This window comes from Ursus americanus, chromosome 14, assembly GCF_024610735.1.
Source record: "Ursus americanus isolate L20-20 chromosome 14, mUrsAme1.1.p, whole genome shotgun sequence".
Classification (NCBI taxonomy): Eukaryota; Metazoa; Chordata; class Mammalia; order Carnivora; family Ursidae; genus Ursus; species Ursus americanus.
In genome coordinates this window covers 322,243-348,753 of record NC_142140.1, presented here as the reverse complement: position 1 = coordinate 348,753, position 26,511 = coordinate 322,243, and the positions used below count along the sequence as shown (strand labels likewise).

The 26,511-nt window shown below is 48.1% G+C and overlaps 1 protein-coding gene across 4 annotated transcripts in view; it reads left to right on the top strand.

Moving 5' to 3' along the window:
• ALDH1L1 (aldehyde dehydrogenase 1 family member L1) overlaps window positions 1–26,511 on the top strand; it is a 107,738-nt gene that overhangs the window by 69,425 nt on the left and 11,802 nt on the right. For all 4 annotated transcript variants that reach the window (XM_045812449.2, XM_045812450.2, XM_045812448.2 and 1 more), the window contains 8 exons: window positions 5,742–5,889; window positions 8,390–8,509; window positions 9,797–9,924; window positions 13,534–13,684; window positions 14,849–14,919; window positions 18,025–18,130; window positions 19,549–19,636; window positions 24,779–24,872. In XM_045812449.2, the coding sequence (XP_045668405.1) occupies window positions 5,742–5,889; window positions 8,390–8,509; window positions 9,797–9,924; window positions 13,534–13,684; window positions 14,849–14,919; window positions 18,025–18,130; window positions 19,549–19,636; window positions 24,779–24,872 (906 nt within the window). The remainder of the gene's footprint in view (window positions 1–5,741; window positions 5,890–8,389; window positions 8,510–9,796; window positions 9,925–13,533; window positions 13,685–14,848; window positions 14,920–18,024; window positions 18,131–19,548; window positions 19,637–24,778; window positions 24,873–26,511) is intronic.

The window sequence follows — 26,511 nt, the reverse complement described above, 5'->3', positions numbered from 1 at the left end:
AAGGAAAAACAAAGCTGGGGGCATCACGTTGCCGGATTTCAGGCTATACTACAAAGCTGTGATCACAAAGACAGCATGGTACTGGCACAAAAACAGACACATAGACCAATGGAACAGGATAAAGAACCCAGAAATGGACCCCTGGCTCTTTGGGCAACTAATCTTTGATAAAACAGGAAAAAAACATCCGGTGGAAAAAAGACAGTCTCTTCAGTAAATGGTGCTGGGAAAATTGGACAGCCTCATGCAAAAGAATGAAACTTGACCACTCTCTCACACCATACACAAAGATAAACTCCAAATGGATGAAAGACCTTGATGTGAGACAGGAATCCATCAAAATCCTAGAGGAGAGCATAGGCAGCAACCTCTACAACATCGGCCAAAGCAACCGTTTTCATGACACATCTCCAAAGGCAAGAGAAACAAAAGATAAAATGAACTTGTGGGTCTTCACCAAGATAAAAAGCTTCTGCACAGCCAAGGAAACAGTCAAAAACCTAAGAGGCAGCCCACGGAATGGGAAAAGATATTTGCAAATGACACTACAGTTAAAAGACTGGTATCCAAGATCTACAAAGAACTTCTCAAACTCAATACACGAGAAACAAATAAATCAAAAACTGGGCAGAAGATATGAACAGACACTTTTCCAATGAAGACATAGAAAATGGCTAACAGACACATGAAAAAATGTTCAAATTATTAGCCATCAGGGAAATTCAAATCAAAACCTCCTTGAGATACCACCTTATGCCAGTTAGAATGGCAAAAATTGAGAAGACAGGAAACAACAAATGTTGGAGAGGATGTGGAGAAAGGGGATCCCTCCTACATTGTTGGTGGAAATGCAAGTTGGTACAGCCACTTTGGAAAACAGTGTGGAGGTCCCTTAAAAAGTTAAAAATAGAGCTACCCTATGACCCAGCCATTGCACTACTGGGTATTTACCAGTGGGTATTTACCATTGCACCAGTGGGTATTTACAGATGTGGTGAAGAGAAGGGCCATATGAACCCCAATTTTCATAGCAGCATTGTCCGCAATAGCTAAATTGTTGAAGGAGCCGAGATTCCCTTCAACAGACGAATGGATTAAGAAGATGTGGTCCATACATACAATGGAATATTACTCAGCCATCAGAAAGAATGATTACCCAACATTTGCAGCAACATGGACGGGACCGGAGATTATGCTAAGTGAAATAAGTCAAACAGAGAAAGACAATTATCATATGGTTTCACTCATTTATGGAACATAAGAAATAGCAGGGAGATCAGTAGGAGAAGGAAAGGAAGAATGAAGGGGGGGGTAAACAGAAGGGGGAATGAACTACGATAGACTATGGATTCTGGGAAACAAACTGAGGGCTTTAGAGGGGAGGGGGTGGGGGATTGGGATAGGCTGGTGATGGGTATTAAGGAGAGCACATATTGCATGGAGCACTGGGTGTTATATGCAAACAATGAATCATGGAACACTATGTCAAAAACTAAGGATGTACTGTATGGTGACTAACATAACATAATTAAAAATTACTAAAAAAAAAAAAAAGAGAGAGAATTCCCCTGGGAAGCCATCTGGCCCTGGAACTCTTTTTTGTTGGGAGATTTTTGATTACTGATTCACTTTCTGTGCCATTTATGGGTCTGTTCAGGTTTGCTATTTCTTCCTTTTTCAGTGCTGTTAGTTTCTTTGAATTTATCCGTTTCTTCCAGATTGCCTAATTTGTTGACATATAATTGCTCATAATATTATCTTATGTTTGTTTGTATTTCTTTAGTTTTGGTTGTGATCTGTCCTCTTTTGTTCATGATTTTATTTGGGTCCTTTCTCTTTTCTTTTTGATAAGTCTGGCTATAGGTTTACCAATCTTATTAATTATTTCAAAGGACCGCCTCTTAGTTTCATTGATCTGTTCTACTGTTCTCTTGATTTCTGCTCTAATCTTTACTATTTCTCTTCTCCTGCTGGATTTAGGCTTTTTTGGCTGTTCTTTCTCCAGCTCCATAGGTCTAAGGTTAGGTTTTATATTTGAGGCTTTTCTTGCTTCTTGAGGAAGGTCTGTATTGGTATATACTTCTTTTTTAGGACCACCTTTGCTGCATCTCAAGTGTTCCTTGTTTTCATTTTCATTTGTTTCCATGAATTTTAAAAAAATTCTTCTTTAATTTCCTGGTTGACCCATTCATTTTTCAGTAGGATGTTCTGTAACCTCCATGTATTGTGGTCCTTCCCAACTTTTTCTTATGGTTGACTTCACATTATAGCATTATATGTGGTTTGAAAATATGCATGGTATGATCTCAGTCTTTTTTCACCAGTTGAGGCCTGATTTGTGACCCAGTATGTGATCTCTTCTGGAGAATGTTCCAGAATGTGTATTCTGCTGCTTTAGGATGACATGCTCTACCTATATCTGTTAGGTCCATCTGGTCCGTTGTGTCAATCAAAGCCCTTGTTTCCTTGTTGTACTTCTGCTTAGATGATCTGTCCATTGCTGTGAGTGGGGTATTGAAGTCTCCTACTATTATTGTATTATTATCAATGAGCTTCTTAATTCTGTTATTAATTGGTTTATATATTTGGTTGCTCATACATTAGGGGCATAAATATTTACAGTTGTTAGATCTTCTCATTGCATAGACCCTTTAATTATGATATAGTGTCTTTCTTCATCTCTTATTACAGTCTTTGGTTTAAAATCAACCTTGGGGCACCTGGGTAGCGCAGTCGTTAAGCGTCTGCCTTTGGCTCAGGGCGTGATCCCGGCGTTCCGGGATCGAGTCCCACATCAGGCTCCTCCGCTGGGAGCCTGCTTCTTCCCCTCCCACTCCCCTGCTGTGTTCTCTCTCTCACTGGCTGTGTGTCACATAAATAAATAAAATAAAATCTTTAAAAAAATAAAATAAAAATAAAATCAACCAAGTTGTTTGTTTGATATGACAGTTAGAGTTTGTCTGGTATAAGGACTGCTACTCCCGCTTTCTTTTAATTTCCATTAGCATGATCAGTGGTTCTCCACCCCCTCACTTTCAATCTGGTGGTTTCTTTGGGTTTTAAATGAGTCTCTTGTAAGCAGCATATTGATGGGTCTTATTTTTTTTTATCCATTCTGATATCCTATGTCTTTTCACTGGAGTATTGAGTCCATTTACGTTCAGAGTAATTGTTGAAAGATATTAAATTAGTGCCGTTGTATTACCTGTAAAGCTGCTGTTCCATAGATTGTCTCTTTTCCTTTCTGGTCTTAATTGCTTTTGGGCTCTGTCTTCATTCAAAGGATCCCCTTTAATGCTTCTTGCAGGACTGGTTTTGTGTTCACAGATGCCTTTAGGTTTTGTTTGTCTTGGAAACTCCTTATCTCTCTTTCTATCCTGAATGACAGCCTTGATGGATAAAGTATTCTTGGCTGCATATTTTTCCCATTTAGCACATTGAATACATCATGCCAGTCCTTTCTGGCCTGCCAGGTTTCGGTGGACAGGTCTGCTACTGGCCTGTGTGTCTATCCTTGTAGGTTAAGGACTTCTTGCCCTGAGCTGCTTTCAGGATTTTCTCTTTATCTCTGGAATTTGGAAGTTTCACTATTATATGTTGGGATGTTGACCTATTTTTATTGACTTTTGAGGGGGGGGTTCTCTGTGCCTCCTGGACTTGAATGCCTGTTTTCTTCCCCAGATTAGGGAAGTTCTCTGGTACAATTTGCTCAAATAAACCTTCTGCCCCTTTCTCCCGCCTCTCCTCTTCTGGGACCCTTATTATTTGGATATTATTTTGCTTTATGGAATCACTGAGTTCTCTAAGTCTCCCTTCACGATCTAATAGTTTTCTTTCTTCTTTTCAGCTTCCTTATTTTCCATCATTTTACCTTCTATATCACTGATTCTCTCTTTTGATTCATTCATCCTCCTTTTTATAGCCTCCATTTAGGACTGCATCTCAGTAATAGCATTTTTAATTTTGGCCTGAGTAGATTTTAATTCCTTTATCACTACAGTAAGGGATTCTCCAGTGTCTTCTTTGATTTTTTTCAAGCACAGCTAGTATCTTTACAATCATTGTTTTAAATTGTAGTTCAGACATCTTACTTATATTGATTAAATCCCTGGCAATAAGTACTACCTCCGTTGGGGTTAATTTCTCTGTGTTGATATCTGGTTTAGAAAAGAAAAGAAGAAAAAGAGAAATAACGACAAAAGAAAAAACAAAACAAAAAAACAGAACTAAACAAAAACAAACAAAAAACGAAACAACAAACTGGATCCTGGGTGTGTTTTGGTGTGCTTGTTAAAAGAAGCTAGATCCCAAAGTAAGAAAGAAGCTGAAAGTTCACACCCCCCACCCTTCAGTGAGCCCTTACAGAAAAGCAGTCAATCACTCCTCTCCCTGGTTTCAGCCCAAACTCTGTGTTTACCAGGCCTGTGACTGAGCATTTTATCTTGGGCACACGACTAAATTTCAAAACTCCAAGTTTTATGGACCCCTGCAGCACAGACCCATGCTGTTCCTCCCAAGGGATGGACAGCGGTCTCACCATGCTTCTGCCTTTGCTGGACCCCTGACAGGAAAATGGTCACATGACCATGCAGCGTTTCACAGTTCATGGCAACACAGAGCAGAAAGCCAGCGCCTTGAGTCACGGTTTTCAGCTGGCTTCCCCACTCTTGTGCCTGGGAACTCTGCCACACACAGGCACCCCCATTCTTCTTCTGACCCTGGGGATCCTGAGAACGTCCTGTCCCACCTGGGATTCTGCCTGTTTCACCACCTGAGCATCTTTAAGTCAGGGACATACCCCATTGTAGCAGAATTCTAGCTCTGACTTTGCTCTCTGCTAGTTACAACACTTTGCGGTAGCCTCCTTAAGCAGGCTCCCTCCCCTCCACTGTATCCTCAGATATATCACCCCAGTTCAAGTCTCCGCACCTCCTACCTTCCAAAAAGTGGTTACTTTTCTACTTGTAAAGTTGCAGCATTTTTCTCAGATCTCTGATTGCTTTCACAGATGTTCAGAATGATTTGATAACTATCTAGCTATATCGATGGGACAAGACAAACTTAGGGTCCCCTACTCCTCTGCCATCTTAACTCCTCCCCCTGAGGTCAGACTTTAATTTTAGATATTCTGTTACGTGTGTAGACATATTCCATTGTCATTTTAATTTTCATTTTCCCAATGTTGAACATATTTTCATATGTTTTTGCCATCTTTATTTCTTCTTTGGTGAAACATCTGTTCAATCTTTTGCCCATTTTTATTTGGATTTTTTTTTTAGTATTGACATTTGAGAGTTCTTTATATATTCTGAATACAAGTCCTTTATCAGGTATGTTATTTGGAAATATTTCCCCCAATGCGTGGTTTGTGTTTTCATTCTTTTAACAATGTCTTTCAAAGAACGTTATTAACCGCATATTGATTATTGTTACCAACATGTGGATTGTGTCATTTACTCATCAGAAACTGGTGGAGGAGCTATTACTATTTCAGTTTTGCAGCAAAGAAACTAAGGTGCAGAGGAGTTTTTCACTTGCTCAAGGTCACAAATTAGTAAGTGCTGGAGCCAGAACTTGTAACCGGGGCCTTCTGAACCCTAGTTTTAAACTAACACTCACACTTTGGATGTTGAGATGAAGGTCCGTTCTGGGAAACTGGCCCCATAACCTCTGCCACTACAATGATGCAGTTCTGCCAAACCTCTTCGCATGATCCCACTGTCCCATCTTCTTTTCTACAGACTGGTTGAGGAAGTGAAGGAGCTGTGTGATGGACTAGAATTAGAAAATGAGGATGTCTACATGGCGACCACCTTTGGGGACTTCGTCCAACTATTAGTGAGAAAGCTACGAGGGGACGACAAAGACAGCGAGTGCATCATTGACTATGTGAGTTCAGGCCCCCACATGGGCTTGGCCCTGTAGATCCCTCAGACACTGACATCTGTGCGCCCACAATGACACATGGGGGAAACCTGGACATGAGGAAGCCAGGGCATCTAAGAGCCCATTTTCAGTGTCCCAAGCTCTCCCTGGTAACCCTGGATACCCTGAGGATGCCAGCGCAATTAGGCAAATACAACAGAGGAAATTGTTATCTACAGAACAAATTCTCACCCCGAAGACATGAAACTAGGATGTATTTTTTTATTTAAAAAAAAATTTTTTGAGAGAGAGATTGAACATGAGCGGGGTGGGGAGGGGCAGAAGGAGAGGGAGAGAGAGAATCTTAAGCAGGGTCCACACCCAGCATGGAGCCAGACACAGGCCTCAGTCTCACAACTGTGAGATCATGACCTGAGCCCAAATCAAGAGTTGGATGCTTAAACAACTGAAACACCCAGGGGTCCTGAGACTAGGGTATTAAGAAGAGACTGGGATGCCTGTTGGTTAAGCATCTGCCTTTGGCTCAGGTCATGATCCCAGGGTTCTGGGATCAAGTCTCACGATGGGCTCCTTGCTTAGCGGGGAGCCTGCTTCTCCCTCTGCCTTCTTCTCCCCCTGCTCGTGCTTGCTCGTGCTCTCTCTCTCTGTGTCTCTCTGACAAATAAATAAATAAAAATCTAAAAGGAATGGAAAAGAAATGCATAAAAAAAATAAGACCCATCAATATGCTGCTTACAAGAGACTCATTTAAAACCCAAAGAAACCACCAGATTGAAAGTGAGGGTTGGAGAACCACTGATCATGCTAATGGAAATTAAAAGAAAGCGGGAGTAGCAGTCCTTATACCAGACAAACTCTAACTGTCATATCAAACAAACAACTTGGTTGATTTTAAACCAAAGACTGTAATAAGAGATGAAGAAAGACACTACATCGGGGCGCCTGGGTGGCTCAGTCATTAAGCGTCTGCCTTCGGCTCAGGGCATGATCTCGGGGTCCTGGGATCGAGCCCCACATCAGGCTCCCCTGCTGGGAGCCTGCTTCTTCCTCTCCCACTCCCCCTGCCTGTGTTCCCTCTCTCGCTGGCTGTCTCTGTCTCTGTCAAATAAATGAATAAAATCTTAAAAAAAAAAGAAAGAAAGAAAGACACGATATCATAATTAAAGGGAGAGAAAGAAGAGACTTTTACAGTGTACAGTGTATTTCTCACCCTCCTCCTTTGGTGGTTCTTCCCAGTAGTGGCCTCATCTCTGCCATGGCTCCAGCCCCTGCCAGATCACCCTGCCAGGAATCTAGTTCCCCTAGGAGACTCCAGACCCTAGTTCTGGTACCACCACTTCCCTGTCCTAGTTTAGTAATGGCTGGGACTTCCTGCTGTTGACAATCTCTGGGTCAATCTCTGGGTTGACTCATGGCCTCTCAGCTCTTTCATCACCTGTGCAACCAATTGCCTGCATTAAATTCCTTTTGTCGAACTGACAAAAAAGGGAGAGAAAGAGAGGGAGAGAGGGAAGTAGAGGTGAGAAAGAGAGAGAGAGAGAAAGAGAATGGGGAATTGGGAATATTTTCCTAATAAGCAAAACAAGTGATCCTGTACATTCAATTTGTATATATGGAAGTGTAATGATGTAATTGCTCATATATATAATTTTATTTATTTGTTTGAGAGAGAATGAGCAGGGAGAATAGCAGAGGGAGAGGGAGAAGCAAACTCTCCACTGAGCAGGGAGCCTGATGCAGGGCTCAGTCCCAGGACCCCAGGATCATGACCTGAGCTGAAGGCAGACACTTAACTGACTGAGCCACCCAGGCACCCCTCAGATTTATTTTTAAAACAAACTCTTAAAAAATTGTCCTGAGGTGTCTTGGTAGGCTACCAGCTCCCATAGGACTTAGCATTGGGATAGTTTGTTTGGAACAAAAGATGAAGAAAGTGGCCAGGTAGCCAGGATGAACACCAGGTTGGCCTTGGGACTGTGGACAGATGACTGATGAACAAATTTCAGGAGAGGAATGACATTCCAGAAGATGCCATTCAGTGTGAAACTTCAGGTCTCTGGGGAAGTGAGCAGTGGAGCTGGTGTCATGTCTGGTGACTCTCAAGTGCCTGTCTACCAGCTGGCGCTTCCTGTGTGTGGAGGTCAGGCAGCCAGTCCGGGGGCACACAGCGAATGAATGGCAGGACTGGTGTGTAGCCCAAGAAGTCTGGCCTCAGATTCTGTGCCATCTCTTCTCATCACTCAGCTGCCACCACTGTGCACATAATAGCTCTCTGGGCCAAGGAAGGCAGTGGGACCAGATTCTGCAAGAGACCTGAGAAGGCTGAGGGGCGTCGAGCCCTGGCCCCGGTGGCACTGTGCGTGTGTGTGTGTGTGGTGTGCACAAGTGGTTACCATCTGTCTGTGAGTGTTTCCTGTGTCTCTCTGTGGGTTTGTATCTGTCTCTGATGCACCTTGTGAAGAATCTACACTGCAACTAACACCTGCAAAAACTCCCTTCCCAGGTGGAAAAGACAGTGAACAAGCTGACCCTCCGAATGCCCTACCAGCTCTTCATTGGGGGCATGTTTGTGGATGCCGAGGGTGCCAAGACCTATGAGACCATCAACCCGACGGATGGAAGTGTGAGTGCAAGCCTATCACCCCCTCCTACCCTCTCTCCTTCCTACTTACCCCATGGCCTTTTCTCCCATCTACTCCCCCCACCCTGGCATCTGGGGATTCTGGCCCACAGGGGCCAGAGCTTGGATGCAAAAGGGTTGCAGTCATTTTCCAGTCCTCCCTACAGGAATGGCCCAGAAGGGAGAAATGGCAGGGAGTCAGGAGGACTCTAAAAGTCTGGAGCATGCTTCAGAGAATGGGACAGAGTTAAACCAGCCCCCCATGCCCCAAAGAGGAAATGAAGCCATTCCCTCCTCCACACTTCAACAATAACCCTAGCCTGGCCCCTACCTTCTTGAATATGCGTACACCCCACCCTTGGGAAATTCTTCCTTGAATCCTATGTTTATCAGACTGTCTTGACTGTGACCCTCTTATGTCATGACCCAGTACACATATTGTATTCTCTTGTGCACACACCTACCTGAAACAACACTTAACTCCTACAGGTGCATACTGACACTTTTCCATTCTGCCCCACCCTATAGCATCCCTTAGGGCCTACAGAACAGATTGCACACCCAAAATGGGTCTTTGGAAGGGAGTTTAAAGAAAGTGGTGGACAAAAGGGTAGACAGGGTGTGAGGACACACACAAGGGGATGCAGTGCCCTCAGGCAGAAATTGGAAACTGTCACCACCTCGAGGTGTGTTTTAAGAATCCCAGAAGGGAGGTTGTGTGAACAAGGCTGCCTGGGTGCTGGGCCCTTGGGCAGGGAGGGTTCACCCTATCTGTGGTAACCAGCAAGGTGCTGGTCTTGCCCCTCCTACTTCTGTCTCCTCCTGGCTTTCCCTTTGGCCGAGCCTAGGTGGCAGGAAGTGTGGGGGCCTGCCCTGTGGTGCATGTGGGTACTGTCAGGACACAGAGCAAGGACGGGGGACAGGAATGGTTCCGCCCCTGTCTGTCTAGAGTATTTCACTTAAATAAACCTTCCACCTGGGACTCACTAAATTAATGGGCTTCTATTCTCGGCTTGAAAACACTAAGCTGATCCTCAGCCTTGTAGATGCAGCCTGAGTCTGTTGCCCCGTTTGGGCTCAGTAGCACGTGAAAAGAAGGATCCTGGTATATGGAAACACAGTAGGTCTCTCTGAAGGCCTTTGCCTTTCCTCATTGTGCACACCCTTCCAGGCCCTCCTGTTAGCCAGCCATCCCCTCTGAGCCCTCCCAGGTGGCCAGGGGAGTGGGTGCTGTGGGGCTTCTGTGTACACGGAGTCCAGGGAGGGCCTTACAGCTCTGCTCCACCACAGGTCATCTGCCAGGTGTCCCTGGCCCAAGTCAGCGATGTTGACAAGGCAGTGGCTGCCGCTAAGGATGCCTTTGAGAACGGATTGTGGGGGAAGATCAGTGCACGGGACCGGGGCCGGCTCCTGTACAGGTGAGAGTCCCACAAACACCTCTCAGCTTGGTCCTGCCAGGAGGAGGTGGGGTCCTGGACACGTTTGTGCAGGCAAGGCCTGAGGCTCAGAAAAGGCTTCTCAGAGGAAGTGGCTTGAGAGGCAGGAGGGATTTTGCCAGACACAAGTAGCCTTGAAGGGAAAGGTGTCCTCGGTGGAGGGGACAGTGTGATAGAAGATGAGAAGGTACAAACATGAAGGTGCTAATCAGATCAGAGCAGCAAGCTGGCAAAACTAACAGATGGTCCTGGGCAGACGCAGACAGGTACAGCATTTACCTGGAGTGGCCTGGACCAGAGGTGGAATCAGGGCTATTTTATGCAGAAGCCAGCAAAGGAAGGATGGGGCCTGTTCTGTCTGCTGGTCTTTGCTCAGCTTGACCCTGACTGCTGGAATCTCACACTCTCCCCCCCCCCCCTTTTTTTAAACCAGGGCAGAAGGGACTTTCTCCCCTTAGTTCCATCAGAAATCTTAGGGAAGGACTTGGGGTTGCTCCATCTTATGAGAAGGGGGTGGGAATGAGACCTGAAGGAGAGATACTGCTCCCCTAGAACCAAGTGGTCCCAGCGAGGGGGGAGCAACCACCCCCAAGGAAGTGGGGTGATGTTTCCAAAAGGGGGCTGCTGGGTGGAGGAACTAAGCAGTGTTGAAAAGGCTGGGGAAGCTGTCAGGCATACAGCCTGGTCATGATGTGGTCCAAATGTGCTTGTCATCTGGTGGGAGAGAGGCCCGTCTTGGCCTTGCAGTCAGAATGCCATGTTTTTCTATTCCAGAGGCCAAACACACCAGGACAGCCCCCAGCACAGCGAACCAGAGAGGGGGGCCTGTATGGTTTCAAAATGGAATAGAGATGGGAGGTTTGGGGGCAGGCCGGGGTGCACCCAGCCTGCCGTAACTCAAATTAGCTTCAAGACCCCTTGAAGAGCCCATCAATTTAGGAAGCCATTGGCTTCCTAGAGCCCCCAGATGAGGCAAAACTGAAACGTGCAAGCCCAGGCTTATGATGCAGAGCCTTCTGGCCCTGAAGCAGGGACTCCTGCGGTAGAGTGTGCTGGCCCAGGAGAGTTTTTTTCTTTGCTCTGCTGCCATCTAGTGGCATGTTCCATAATGACACTGCTGGGGACGCCGCAGTGAAGGGTTGGTCCCTTCACAGCTCTAAGTAGAGACCTGGACTGCTTGGACACACATCTCAAGGCCAGGCCTCAGAGTTCCTAATAACCCAGTCCCTGCCTCATGAAGTCTTCCAGTCCCCATGGTGTAGGTGTGCCCATTGCTGGTCCAGGAGGGAGCAGCCCCTCGTTCAATGAGGAAAATAGGACCACCATGGATAGATATTATGGAATACAGAATGCATTGTAGGGATAAGTTGGGAAGAAAGATCCAGAAAGGAGTGTTAGAGAAGGTCACTAGACAGGCCCCAAGAACCACTGAGGGACAAGAAGGAGCCTCTGAGGAACCTGGAGAGCCAATGTCCCCAGCTGCCAGAGCGGGACCACCAAGAGCTGGTGGGAGTCTGTGAGAAGCTGTCACCTTCAGACACTTCCTTAAGTCCACAGCCAAGAATGTGATAGTGGCCCATGCTGCTGTTAGGGAATCAGGGGGAGCCAGGCCAAACCTGCCTGGCACCCCACACTTCCCCTTCCTCATGTCCATCCTGCAGACCTGTGGGTCGATGGAGTTTGCTTCCCCTGCTTTCCCCATTTGCACTTTCTGGGGACAGGACCTTCGGAGGAGGCAGAACTGCAGCTTAACAAAGTTGACAGTAGAACAGTCCCACTCAGCTCTCCTTGAAGAGCCTCTCAAATGGTGTGCTCGGGTGATAGTTACTTTAGGGATTTAGGACACGGCCACATCACGTGCATGTGACATTGTCTGGCAGAGTTGGAGGGATTTGGGGCTGATGAGACCATGAGAAGTAGTAACACGCAACAGGCTTCATGGGGTGGTGCCCCCACAGTGGGAGACCCTCCAGAGGTTGTAGTGGAGGGTCCCTACTCAGAATGGGAGGGGTGCAAGGGAACTCTTGGGGTCAGGGGATCAGGGAGGGGGCTCCAGTGTCCTGGCAGTGTTGCTCAGTAGCAGAACAGGAGTCTTGGGGTCAGAGGGATGGGAAGGACAGCAGTTACAACTGCACGGCCCATCTCACCAATGGTGATGGCCGTTGAGTGAGGTTCCTGGAGGATGCAAAGCAACAAGGCTCTAAATGGCTGAAAGTCTGCTTGTTTGGACTATTTTTAAAATAATCGGATACATAAACGTGTCTCCAGCAAGCTTCTGAGCTGACAGGTCTCACTCTATGACGAAGTTGTGAACAACCTGAGGGCCAATACACAGAGGCCATCTTTGGCTTATTCATCATATGGATTTATACCTTTGGCACATCTGTTTTTCTAGTTGATGAAACCCTAGTCCTTGAAATGCCGCAACATGGTGTTTTCCTTATTTGGTCTAAAATAGTTCTCAAAAAGTGAGGTACACCTTTGTTATCCTTAACTAGAGAATCACCTAGGTATGTCACTGCCTCTGGTAATGGTGTGGCTCTGCCACTTCCTTGCTTGGGTCTGTTTGGTCCAGTTTCACTCACCAACCCTGTGCTGCATGCTGACTGTGTGCCCGTGGGTGTAGGAGGGGGTGGGAGACCAAATACTGTCCCAGCCCTCAGGGAGAGGCAGACAGTACTGGAATACTTGTCTAAGTGGGTATCTATAATAGTCAGGCAAGGTTTGAAGAAAGATGGAGGGTGCCAGGAGGACACTGCAGGGAGATGTGATTGATGTGGGATGAGGGTTGGCTTCCCAGAGAGTGTGAATATGTACTTGGGGGTTAAGACTGCCATGGCTGTGTGCAGAGAGGAGCAGCTCTGCAGGCTTTGGTCCCAGAGCCGTTTCTGGGCCAGAGCTCCCGTGTGTGCAAGACTGAGAGCTGCTCTAGGTCTGTGGTCCCCATCCTCCCCTGTCCACCCTGCCTCGGGGACACCCTGTTCCCTGAGCTCCCTTATTCAGGGAAGGAGGCAGAGTCCTAATTCCCAGGCTGCCCATAGCAGCATACCCACCAGAAGCATGGGAGGGCAACTGGCTCTCAGAGCGCTCACGCTTAAGGAGGGCTGCGTACATGTACCTCCCCTTGAATCTCTCCCCTCACCGCCCCCACCCTCTGCAGATGCCATCCTTGGGGGTGCACTCCACCGGATCAGCTGGTGCCTGAAGCCAGACATGCTCTCCCCTGGTCAAGGCTGTCCAGCGACAGAGAGGGTAGCCTTTTGGAATGGTGACCTCCTTATTACAGAGGCAGAGGGACTGTTTTGCAGGATCATTTGTAAGCATCATTATCAAGTAGTTAATCCATCAATATTTTAGGAAGGAAGAAAGGAAAAGAGAGGAGAGAGGGACAGAAGGGCACCATTCTCACACTCATCCAGCAAAGGAAACCTTACTGCCCCATCTCACAGATGGGGAAATGGAAGTCAGCACATTGGAGTGTGGCAGAGGCCGTGAGTCATTGAAGAAGGGCCTTGAAAGAACAGGCAAGGCTGTTCCAGGCCTGAGCCCATCTCTCTCCTCTCCCCACCGCCCCCCCCCACCCCTGGCCAGGTTGGCAGACCTCATGGAACAGCATCAGGAGGAGCTGGCCACCATCGAGGCTCTGGATGCAGGTGCTGTCTACACGCTGGCACTGAAGACCCATGTGGGCATGTCCATCCAGACCTTCCGCTACTTTGCTGGCTGGTGTGACAAAATTCAGGTGAGGCTGAGGCTCCTACCACCAAGTGAGTTCATACAGGCAGGCTGGGCCCAGCAGGAAACTCAGGGCAGTATTTCAGCCTGCACACTGCATAACAAGCAACCACAGCTTATTGGCTTAAAACAACCCCATTTATCAGCTCACATTTCTGCAGATGGGAAGTACAGGCAGGCTGGGCTGGGTTCCATGCCAGAGTTTCACAAGGACAGTGTCAGCGTGTGGCCAGGCTGGGCTTTATCTGGAGGCTCTGGAGACACCCTGTGTGCAGGCCCATTCAGGTGTTGGCAGAGTTCAGTTCCTATTGATGCAGGACTGAAGCCCAGGTCCTTGCTGGCTGCTGGCCAGGGCTGCTCTCAGCTACTGCAGGCCTTGGTATGGCCCTTGCCCCAGCCCTCCATCCCCTTGCTGTCCTCAGGCTTGGCATCCCTCTGCCATGAACTGGAGAAAACTTTGCCTTTGTGGGGGTTTCTGAGGTGATGCTGAGAACACCTGCATCATGTCCCTTTCCTAAGGTCAACTGTGCCATTCCGCATCTTTGCAGAAGGAGTAGCTCACCATCTCCCAGATCCCAGGGATCAGAGTGTGACCATGGGAGCCATTTTCAGAGATTTGTCCACCATAGGCAGTGATGGGACACCCATCACCGAGGGGTTCATGGGATCTCTACCAGATCTGGGCTTCACGCCTTCTGTCCTCTCCATGGGGCTGAGGGATGTAGGTGTGATAGAAGGCCCACCTTCTGCTCCTCCGGCTGCTGTGTCACTGCTGGCTGGAGCTGGCCCCCACCTGGGGCCTCCTGGGCTAGCACGGCCTCCATAGGCAACTTGGCACCCCACTCCCCCCTTCTCTGCCCCAGTGTCAAAGCCAGAGGTCTTACCTGTACCAGGACTAGCTTCCCATCTGAGGACTCTGCCAGGCTCAGTGTAGCAGGCACCTTGCACCTGTTGGCTGCCCACTCCATCTGTATATGGAGTCCTCAGATGCCCCTGGAAGGGGCATAATCTGGAAGGTTTTGGTCTGTTACCTGTCTGGTTCATGGAAGCTTCAGGACACAGACAAGACTGTTCTATTCTGAGCTCCAGGCACAGTCTGGATGCCCAGCGGAAATAGGTGAGGAAACAATGGAGCCCCTCCCAGTGACCCCCCACTCTGTGCTTCTTCTAGGGCTCCACCATCCCTATCAACCACGCCAGACCGAACCGCAACCTGACCTTGACCAGGAAGGAGCCTATTGGGTGAGTCACAGCACAGAGCTAAGATTCACCAGACATGCTTTTCATATGGTACGTTGTGTGGGCGCTCATCCCCTTTCTACATATCTATCCAACGTCTATTTATTCACCAATTACTACATGCCAGACAGTTCAAGTGCTGGAGATACGGCAGTGATCAGAACTGATGAGAATGCCTATCCTCAGGGGACCTACATTCTAGCAAATAAAACAGCTTTCACTTCCAAGGTGCCTGCTCTGTGCCACGCACCGTTTTAATGACTTTATAAGTATAATTTTACTTAATCCCCCTCAATAACCCTGTAGCAGTCAGGCTCGTAGAGGATACACCTGAAAATTTTATCTGAAAAGAGTATAATGCTGATGTGCATAAAAACAAAGAACTACACGGCATCAAGGAACAGGAAAAAGTAATAGAGAAATCGGCAAAGATAGGGACCGGTGCTGCACAGGAGAAAGACAAGTGTCCACTGCACACAGAACAGACTAGGGACTGGGGAAATGATTTACACCCAGCAGTGAGGGGCCTCACCTCACCATCAGATGGCCCAACGGCCTAGGGAGAGAGATGCCCCCTCACACTGCCTTGGGGTAGTGGCGGGGGTCCACCCTGTGAAAGGCAGCTTGGCAGTGACTGTTCAGTTCCCAAATGCACCACCGCCACAAGGCACAGCTGTGGCGGCTCACTGACACAGGTGCACCAGGAGACTGGCCCGAGAGTGCTCAGAGCAGCTGTGCTGGGGCCCTGACAGCAGAACCGGGCACAGCCCCTGCTGAGCTCTGTGGCATCCTTACCAGGGCCTGGTGTGCAGCTGTGTGAAGGCATGGGACAGAGCTAGGGGGACCCCAGGGAACAGCTCCAAGAGAAACGTGCGTGAGGAAAGCACACTGAGGAATGTCCTCTAAAATCACCTAGAATGGGTCAGAGGCCCAATGTGATCAGCACCCAGCAGGCACCCCCACCTGCTCTGTGCCCCTTACGGTGTGGGGACACTGTGACCCACCAGCAGGGACCTGACAGCCCCATGGATGGTGGTCAGAGGCACTCGGCTTCCCGCAGAGCAGAGTGTGGGAGGGTTTCAGAAGGAGAATGGGTTCAAATGTCATTTGGATCAACAGAAATGAGCACAGATGAACACACCAGGTCCTGAAGGACGGCCTGCCGGTGAGAGAGGCCCCTGTCTGGAGAGCGGGCTGTGGGTGCAGGTAAACCCTCTCCTGTAGCCCACAGAGAGGGGCGAGGCTGGGGGGGACGGCACGGACTCCAGGGCAGGGATGCCCACCCAGCCTTTCCCCCAGAGGACACGAGATGGAAGGAGTGCTCCAGGACGGCCCCCTACAACAAAGAACTACCCAGCCAAGGTGTCAGAGTGTGGAGCCGAGCCCTGCAGGGCCAGAGAGCTTGGAGCCCCTTCCTCCCGCGTCAGGCTATAAGAGGGCTGGGCGGGGGGCCCAGGGCCCAGATGAACACTGGCTGCCAGTCACACGGGTCTGTAAGGTCAGTGATCTTCCAGACGCCTCTCAGGCAGTCCGTCCCGTCAGACTGAGGACGACACTGATGCTGAACCTCCCAGGGAGTTGGGGGAGCGGGGAAGTTTTCCCTATATTGGCAGGTGTGGGAGTCTGCTAGGGCCGTCGTAGCAAAGTACCGAAACCAGGAGGCTCAAACAGCACGCGTTTACTGTTTCGGCGTTCTGGGGCTGGAAGTTCCAGATTCAGGTGTCAGAGGGTTGGTTTCTTCTGAGGGTGTGAGGGAGAATCTGCCTAGCTTCAGGGGTTTACCGGCAATCTTTGGTGTTTCTCGACCTCTGCCCTCAGGTTCACATGGTGTCTTCCTTCTGCGTGTCTGTCTCTTCACATGGCCCTGTTTTTATAAAGGCATCAGTCGTTTTGAGTTAGGCACCCACCCTATTCCAGTAAGACCTCATCTTAACTAATTACATCTGGAGCAACCCTAATTCCAGATAAGGATGTTCTGGACTTAGGGTTTTAACATGTGAATTTTGGGGAGTACAGATCAGCCATGACAGTGGGACTTCCCTGACGTCTTTTTTTCTTGGAAGCGCTCACAGCGCTATGACCTCACCCCCTTCCCTGGGAACACTCGCTGTGCCGCCTCCACTGCCTCATCCTGCTGGGTGCACGGAGGGTGGGAGCGGCTCTCCTAACCCCACAGTGCGCCCCGTTGCTCCCGGGAGGTGTGCCGGCCCCCAGTTTGTCCTGCCCTCAGCCTATCCACACTCTTCCCCCTGCCTGGGTTTAGCTAAGACGTCATCTGTTTGGGAAACACTCCGATGGTGATGGTGATCAAGAATATGAGATGGAGGAAACAAGTCATGTAGCCCGTGCAGAGCGCTGTGCGGACGTGCTCAGTGACTGTCTGACACTGAGGAAGACAGTGCGCTGCATTTCACAGGAGTCAGGGAAAAGCAGGGCCGCGTGCCTGCTGGACAACACGTGTCATCATTAGGCCCCAGGACTGTGGGGGCCTCCCCTTGATGGAGACACTGCTCAGCACAGGCTTTCTCTGGGGCTGAGGGGTGCACGGACACTGGGTACGGTACCATCTCTTAATGCAAAGCTGGCCAGCCTTATTGGGCCTCCCAGGCTGACTGTTTCCTTCTCTCCATGGGACTGACCCCTGGCCTCATGCCTAGGAAGACCCTCACCCACTTCCTCCCGGCCCATTATGTGATCCCAGCCCTCTCCCGTACCCTCTCAGACTGCCCATGTAGTCTTTGGCCTTCTCCCAGGCCCTGCCTGCTGTCACCTTCCCCATTGCCTGGTGTCACACCCTACTCAACTGTTCCTAGGCAGGTCTCACAGTTCCCATCAGAAACTTCCCTGCCATCATGCCCTGCTGGGAAGAGGAGCTACTCCCAGATTGAACATACTGCCCCATGAGGGACTGGAAAGGCAGGCATAAGCTAACTCTAAAGGGACATTTGGCTCCGTATCAGGAAGCCCGGAGTGGAGTGGAGTGGAGTGGAGTGGAGTGGAGTGGAGTGGAGTGGAGTGGGTGTCAGGCTGGGCAGAGAGGACCCCGTTGGCAGGTGTCTGGGCCCCAGGCTATGTGGAGAGACAGGGTCCCATTCTTTGGTCTGGCAGGGTCTGTGTCATCATCATCCCCTGGAACTACCCCCTGATGATGCTGTCCTGGAAGACGGCTGCCTGCCTGGCTGCTGGGAACACAGTGGTGATCAAGCCTGCCCAGGTGGGTGTGGGTGTGTTCTGGGCAGGGCCTGTGGGCTATAAAGGGTATTGGCAAGCACCCTATAAAGGAGACAGGTGGCCTCTTGGCCCCTTTGCCCACCCGGGACTGGTTTCTCCTCAAGGGAGGAGGGTACTGCTAATGCGGCCTGGCCTTCTGTGGGCCCTGTTCACAGTGGCAGAGGCCAGTGTGGGCTGTAGGCAGAGTCTGTTCTTTCGGCGTAGGGTGGCTGAGTCAGGTTAGCCAACCCTGTCCCTGCAGCTGCTTGGTGAGCAGTCAGGGATTTCTCCACAGACGCCAGCACTCTGGGTTTGGGGGAGCAGAAACCCTGTTTGGTAACCCTTGTCCAGGCCTCATGTTCTGAGACTGAAGCCCAGTCCCTCATAGAGAAGCTACAGAGGCAGGACCTCAGGGTCACTCAAACAGGCTGGAAGGGCCTGAGCAGGGTCCCCCTGGGATGAGGACACGGCCCACATGAGCCTCAGCTTCTTCCTCTGTGTCGTGGCAGGAGCAGCTCCTCCCCTGCCTGCCCCCAGGGCTGTTAGGAACTGAAGGCAAGGTGCTCCGTCATGTGGCTCTGGACAGTGCCCAGGAGGTCTCTTGCTCCCCTGGTGCTTTGGGGCAGTTTGGCTCCAAAAGTATTGTAAATTAAAACCAACAATAACAATAGTTGACATTTACAGTACTCGCCCTGAGTCAGGCACTCCTAAGGCATTTTAATACGTAACAAATTAGACTAAATTTAATACGTAACAAATTAGACTAAATTTAATACGTAACAAATTAGACTAAAAAATCGCATATATTTGCTTATTGAGAATCACAACAACCCTCTGAGGTGACCCCGTTAACACTGGGGTGCTGTGTATACATCCAGGCCCTTCTCCCTGGAAGAGCCGCTCACAGGCCTGTGCCCTCCCAGGACCGGCACCCCACAGGTGTGGCGGCTCTGAGGCCTGATGGTGGGTGGGGCACAATCCAACCTTTACAAGGAAAATTACCTGGGCCCGAAGAGGAATGGCTGCTGGCAAGTCAAGGGGAAAGGAACGGCCTCGAGCAGTGAGAATCTTGCACAGACCACTGCCCGCCACTGAGGTACTTCCAGGCAGTCCCGGGACTCCCCACTCCCTGAATGAAGGAGGTATGAACATTCAGGAGGGGGCCAGGCCGGGCCACATGGCTGGAGCCTGCCAGGAGAAGGCACTAGAAAGTATGTGAGGTAGCTGGCCTCACTCCCAGCTTTCCACTGGAGCTGTGGGGAAGCTGGCTGGGTTGGCAGTACCCGCTATGATGGGGCTTCCTCTGGAAGGTCTTCCTGCCATGACTGCTTCTCCCTGCTTGCTGCCTAGGATGCTGGAAGAGGAAGGCAGAACCCCACTTCCCAATCCCTCTTGACCCAGTCTTCTTTCCTGCCTCTTCAGGTGACCCCACTCACAGCCTTGAAGTTTGCAGAGTTGACTTTGAAGGCTGGCATTCCCAAGGGTGTGGTCAACATCCTCCTGGGATCTGGTAAGGGATGTGGACATGGGCATCTGGGGGAGCCAGGGCTCCAGGCAGCTGGAGATATACTTGGTCAGAATAGGGCTTGCTGCATGATTTAAGTTAGTCGGGCAGAGCAACCGGGGGCACAATGATCCAGTGGGGGTGGCCAGCCTGGTGGGGAGATGACCCTCTTCCATGGTGGGAGAGACACACACCTGGAAGTGTTCTAGCTTTCAAATGCTTCTCCAAATGTTTTCCATCTTTGTATGTATATATGTGCTCTGGAATAAATTAAGTAACTTGGGAATTATCTGCCCTTGAAAGTTTGAGAGAATTTGTCTAGGCTTAGAGCATCTGGTGAGCTATTACATGAATTGCTTTTTGTTTTTTATAATAATATTTTTTATTATATTATGTAGTCACCATACAGTACATCCCTGGTTTTTGATGTAAAGTTCAATGATTCATTAGTTGCATATAACACCCAGTACACCATGCAATACGTGCCCTCCTTACTACCCATCACCAGCCTATCCCATTCCCCCACCGCCCAACCTCTGAAGCCCTCAGTTTGTTTCCCAGAGTCCATAGTCTCTCATGCTTCATTCCCCCTTCTGATTACCCCCCCCTTTCTTTATCCCTTTCCTTTCCTACAGATCTTCCTAGTTCTTATGTTCCATAGATGAGAGAAACCATTAGATAATTGTCTTTCTCTGCTTGACTTATTTCACTTAGCATTATCTCCTGCAGTGCCGTCCATGTTGCAGCAACACAAGAATAAAATTTATAAGATTAAAAAAAATTTTTTTAAAGGGGTGGTGAGAGGAAGGGGTGCTATAATCTCTCCGTGTGGACAAAGCAGGGTGTTTCAGTTGTTCCTGGGTGTATTTTGGTCTGTGTGTCTTCTTAAAATTACAATGAAAGTAAAACTAGTATATATAAAAGGGTAAAATTGAATAGTGAAAAAATGACAAGCATATGTCTATAAAACAAAGTAGGTGTGAAAAAATACAAGTTAGAAAGCTACTATGAATTATAAGTTGATATAATAAACATCTAGTTGAAATGAGAAAAAGGAAACAAGAAAAAACAGAGAAGCATAAGAGAAAGAAAAAAAGAAGAAAAAGAGAGTTTAGTATGAAAAATAAACAAGCCATGAGACAACACCTGGAGCTCACCATACTATTTTCTCCTGGTGTTGGGATTTTACAGTCTTATGGGGTCCATAGGGTTGTCGTCTTCTTGTTCCTCTAGCCTTTCTTCTGGGGGAGGGTCCTGCTGTGCTGTTTCTTAGGCAACCCTGCTTGGGCAGAGTTGCCTTGCCCCTTGCTGGGGGGATGGGCTCCGTGGAAACCGGTCTTCTGTGCTTTTGTTCCCCCGGCAGCTTTCTGTGTCCCTTCCAAGTGTCAGAGCAAAAATGGCCACAGCCAAATCTCTGGCCCAGAGCAGAGAAATCACAGTCTGCTCTCTTCACTAAACCTAGGACAAAGTTTCTGTGTCTGTATGCTGCTGAAAACCGCAGCCTCCTGTGGTGCACACCTACAGTGATTCTCTCATAGGTCATCCTGGGGCCAGGGGCATCCCTGCCCTTTATGCTTCCAAAACCGCAAGCACTGCAGGCTCATGTGTGTGCCCCCCCCACAGCTCCTGGATCCTGTTTGAGCGCTACTCTAAAGCCCTTTTCTGGCTTCTATCACTCTGCGAGTTTTTGCCTGTTTGTGGGCACAGGCTCCTGATGTTTTCAGGCTGCCCAAGAGAAGAGCGATTCTCAATTGACCCAGCTTGCAGTTTATGGTGATCCGAGCTGAGGGACCCTTCCTGGTCTCACTGACCATAAGATGCTTCCTGGCTCCACCGCTCAGGTACTCTGTTTGTCCAGGAAGCCCCTTTGGCTCTGAGTCTTCTCATATCCTGACCCATGATGCTCTACCTAGAATTCTGCCTTTTCATTTCCAGACCCCCTTTCAGAGAGGGATGTCGCTCTCTAGAGCAAATTTCTAAGGGTTCTAATCTTGCGCTCTGGTGTTATATCACTTTCCTGGTGCCAACTTATGGAGGCTCCCTTCCCCCTTCTGTTTATCTTCTGATATCTCCCTGCAGATTCACAACTTTACACTTCCTACCTTGCAAAAAGCAGTGCTTTTCTGCTTGTAGAGATCCAGATATATATTCTTTCATCTCAGACTGATTTTATGGGTGTTCAGAATGGTTTGGTAGCTATCCAGCTAAATTCAGGAGACTGGTTGAAATGGGGTCCCCTACTCCTCTGCCATCTTGTCTCCTTTATTTTTATTATTCTTAAATAACATGAAACTGTAGTTTTGATATCTTCTCTGACCCAGTAAGTAAAAAGGCTAAAAAATTTTCCAGGTTTTTTTTTTCTAAAATTCTGTTCTTAAATTTTTAGTTTTATTATGTCATGATTAGAGAATATGGGTGTGTATTAGTTTGCTAGTGCTGCCATGACAAAGTACCACAAACCAGGTAGCAGATAAAGTCACATTCTGAGGTACTGGGGGTTAGGGTATCAACATATGAATGGGGGGAGGACTGAATCTAACCCATAATAGCTTGTAAATATTCTGCTTTCTTAAATGGAGAATTTTGGGGGCACCTGGCCAGGTCATTCAGTGAACCATGCAACTCTTGGTCTCAGGATTGTGAGTTCTAGCCCCATATTGGGTGTAGAGATTACTTAAAAACAAAACCTTTAAAATGGAGAATTTCTTTGTAATCCGATATATGATACCTTCTTATATATATTTCTTTGATAGCCTAAAACAGTGATATTATTATTATTATTATTATTATTAAATACACTTTATTTTTCAGAGCAGTTTAAGGTTCACAGAAAGATTGAGTAGAAAGTGTAGAGAGTTCCCATATACCCCATATCCCCATATGCACACAGCCTCCCTTGCTATCAACATCCTATGCCAGAGTGGTAGGTTTGTTACAATTGACAAACTTACACTGACACATCATTATCACTCCAAGTCCATAGTTTTCATTAGGATTCACTCTTGGTGTTGTACATTCTATGACAAATGTATAATGACATGCCTCCACCATTGTGGTATTATATAGAATAGTGTCACTGCCCTAAAATTTCCCTATACTCCGCCTACTCATCCCTCCCTCCCTCCCTCCAATCCCTGGCAGCCACCAATCTTTTACTGTCTCCATAGTTTTGCCTTTTCCAGAATGTCATATAGTTGGACTCTTATGGTATATAGTCTTTTCAGATTGGCTTCTTTCACTTAGTAATATGCATTTAAGGTTCTTCCACATCTTTTTATGGCTTGATAGCTCATTTCTTTTTAATGCTGAATAATATTCCATTGTCTGGATGTACCACAATTTATTTATCTGTTCACCTACTGAAGGACATCTCAGTTGATTCCATGTTTTGGCAGCTATGAATAAAGCTGCTAATAACATCTATCTGTTTTATGTAGACAAGTTTTTGACTCATTTGGTAAATACCAAGGAGTGTGATGGATGGATCTTATGGTAAGGTTATGTTTACTTTTGTAAGAGATGGCCAAACTGTCTTCCAAAGCAGTTGTACCATTTTGCATTCCCTCCAACCATGAATGAGAATTCCTGTTGCTCCATATCCTCTCCAGCATTTGGGGGTGCCAGAGTTTTGGATTTGGGACATTTTAGTAAGTGTGTCATGGTGGTTTTGATTTGCGACCTCTAAGGTTATATGTGGAGCATCTTCACGTATATCCATTTGCCATCCGTATATCTTCTTTGATGAGGTGTGTGTACAGATATTTTGCCCATTTTAAATTGTATTGCTTATTTTCTTATCGTTGATCTCTTTGTATATTTTGGTTAACAGTCCTTTATCAGGTATATCTTTTGCAAATATTTCTTTCCCAAACAGTTATTTTCTTTTTAACAAGAATGGTGGAATGGAATTAGTATCAAAATCACTTAAGAGAGCTGTGGTGTCTGGGTGGCTCAGTTGGTTAAGTGTCTGCCTCTTAGTTTTGGCTCAGGTCATGATCTCATGTGTTGTGAGATGGAGCCCTGTGTTGGGCTCTGTGCTCAGTGGGGAGTCAGCTTGAAGATTCTCTCCCTCTGCCCCTTATCACACCCATGCTTTCTCTTTCTCTCTCTCTAAATGAGTGAGTAAATCTTTAAAAAATCACTTAGAGAGCTTTAACTATATTTAGAGCTTTAACCATGTATAGAACTTTAACTATATAGAGAGGATGCAAGTATCTCACTCCAAACCTACTAAACCAGAATCTTCACAGGTGCACCTGGGCACATGAAGTTTTATGAGCTTGGAGGCAGGGGAGAAGCAGAAATGGAGGGACTGGGTGGGTGGAGGAGCCCAGGACTGGGCAGTTGACAAGGTGGGGAAGGGAAATGTCAGGACCGACTCCCAGGTTCTTAGCTTCAACAACTGGTTGCAAGGAGAGGTTGTTTACTGAAATGGAGAACCTGGAGGAGGAGCACGTCTGGGGAAAGATTAAGAGTTTGGTTTCAAATTTGTTGAATTTGAGAGGCTGTTTGACATCCAAGTGGAGGTGGTGAGCAGTCAGAGGACTCACAAATGGATCCAGATTGCAGACAGATTTAGAGGATGATGTGTATGAAGATGGCATTTGAAGAGGTGAGCCAGGGTGAGATCAGCTGAGGCGACAGTGTGTGTTGAAGGAAGGAGAAGATGGCCTCATTTTAACTTAATCACCTCTTTATTTTTTTATTTTTTTAGATTTTGTTTTATTTATTATTTTTTAATAATATTTTTATTATATTATGTTAGTCACCATACAGTACATTGCTAGTTTTTGATGTAAAGTTCTATGATTCATTACTTGCGTATAACACCCAGTGCACCATGCAATACGTGCCCTCCTTACTACCCATCACCAGCCTATCCCATTCCCCCTTTAAAGACCCTGTCTCCAAATACAGTCAGATCTGAGGTACTGGGGGTTAGGACTTCAACATAATGAATTTTGAGGGGACACAATTCTGCCGGTGGCAGGCAACAAGGCCCAGTGAGCCCCAGGCACTGTGGGCACTAAGCACTTGGGGTGCACAGAGCTCTGGCCTTGAGATGTGTGTGTGGAGGGTCAGAGAGCTTATACCTCCCCCTCAGCACCTGGCAGCCACCCTGACCCCCTTGCCCACTCTCACCTACAGGCTCGCTGGTTGGCCAGAGACTCTCAGACCATCCTGATGTGCGAAAAATTGGGTTCACGGGTTCTACAGAGGTGGGAAAACACATCATGAAGAGGTAGGTGGGTGAGGGCACCCCTGGTCACAGTGTTGGGATGTGGACAGTGCTGTGTGTGAGCTTGATGCAGGTTCTGACTCTGTGTCTGGGTTTCTGACAAGCCCTTGGTGAGGCTGGTGCGGCTGCTCTGCAGAGCACACTCAGACCAGGGGGCTGCTGAAGACTCAGTGCAATTTGGGGCCACGAGCACAAGTGGGACAAAGCTGCTCTGAATTGAGATGTGCTTCAAGTGTAAAAGGTCCCCTGGATTTTGAAAACTTAGTACAGAAGTTGGCTCGTTAATAACTTCTTACATTGATTGCAAGTTGAAATGATATTTTTTATTAATTTGGTTAAATAAAATATATTAGAATTAATTTCATTGGTTTCTTTTTGGTTTTTCCTTAAAACTAAAATTTAATTTAGTTTTTTAGTGGCTACTAAAGAATTGCCATTACATATATGGCTGGTATTTGAGGTGTTTGTTCTAGTCTACTGGACAGCCCTGTTCTAGAACATCCTCTCATCTCTTATTCCTTGGACCTGCCTCAAGCAGCTGGGGTTGTGTTCCTGGCTCTGTCAGTAATTCATGATAGGACTGGGCCCAAGCCCTGACCCTCCCAAGCCTCAGTTTCCCCATCAGTTCAGCGAGGGGAGTTTGCGTGCTCCGTGGTTCTGGTCTATGTAGCTGATGAGCTTGGAGAGGGCTGGAACACAACACAGCACATTGTACCCCTGGCTTCCGCAAGACAACCATGGGATGCCTGAGCCCCACCCCACTGTGGCTGAATTCTGGGGGTGGGTTTCAGGCATCTGTACTTGGGTGAAAGGTACAAATAGAGAGGGGCTGGGGCTTCTGTTGGGCATACTGACGCCTTTCTCTGAAGTCATGTGACCACCCTCCTCTGTCTCTGTTGTAAGACTCATGTGTGAGACCTCCTGGGGCCACCCAGCTATGACATGACAATTCCACAGGGAGAAAGGCTTCTCTTGTGTTAAAACAACATCTCATTGTAGCCCCCAGTGCAGATCAGTGTTCTTTCTCCCTGGACTCTTCTGCAGCCTCTGACCCTGCTCTCCACGGGCCCCTGTGTGCCCCACAAGATGGGATTCTCACCCCTTGGCCCCACACCCACTCTGTAAGCCAGGGTGCATCCTGGACTCTGTCCCGTCCCTTGAGTGGCACCATGCTTAATCACAGCAGCTTTACATGAGATCCTCTTCTGGGTCAGGAGCCACAGCCAATGTGGCTGGTGGAGTGTGTCTTTAGGGCCAGTAGAGGCTGATGTCACAGCCTGTGAGAGGGCAGGTGGAGCTGTTCTGATACATTTTGAATGCAGGAGAGCATGCCTCAACATTGAAGAGAGGGAGCCTGGCGGTGGTGCAAAACTGATGGACAGAGAGCAGATGGACAGATGAGGGAGTGGGAGGGGTAGCTGCAAATAGTCATAGCAGTTTATTTACCTGTCCTTATTCAAAAGCTAGCTAGTCTCCCCTTTGCTGTATAGGCAATAGTCATATGTGAGCACATGTGTGCTAAGGCCAGAGAGAGGGCTCAGTAATTGTCAGGTCTGAGGTCTCCAGGGCAGGAAGGCTTGGATAGGCATCCTGTGGCTCTGGGACTGCCATCTTCTGGGGGCTCTCCAAGACCCCTGTGGCT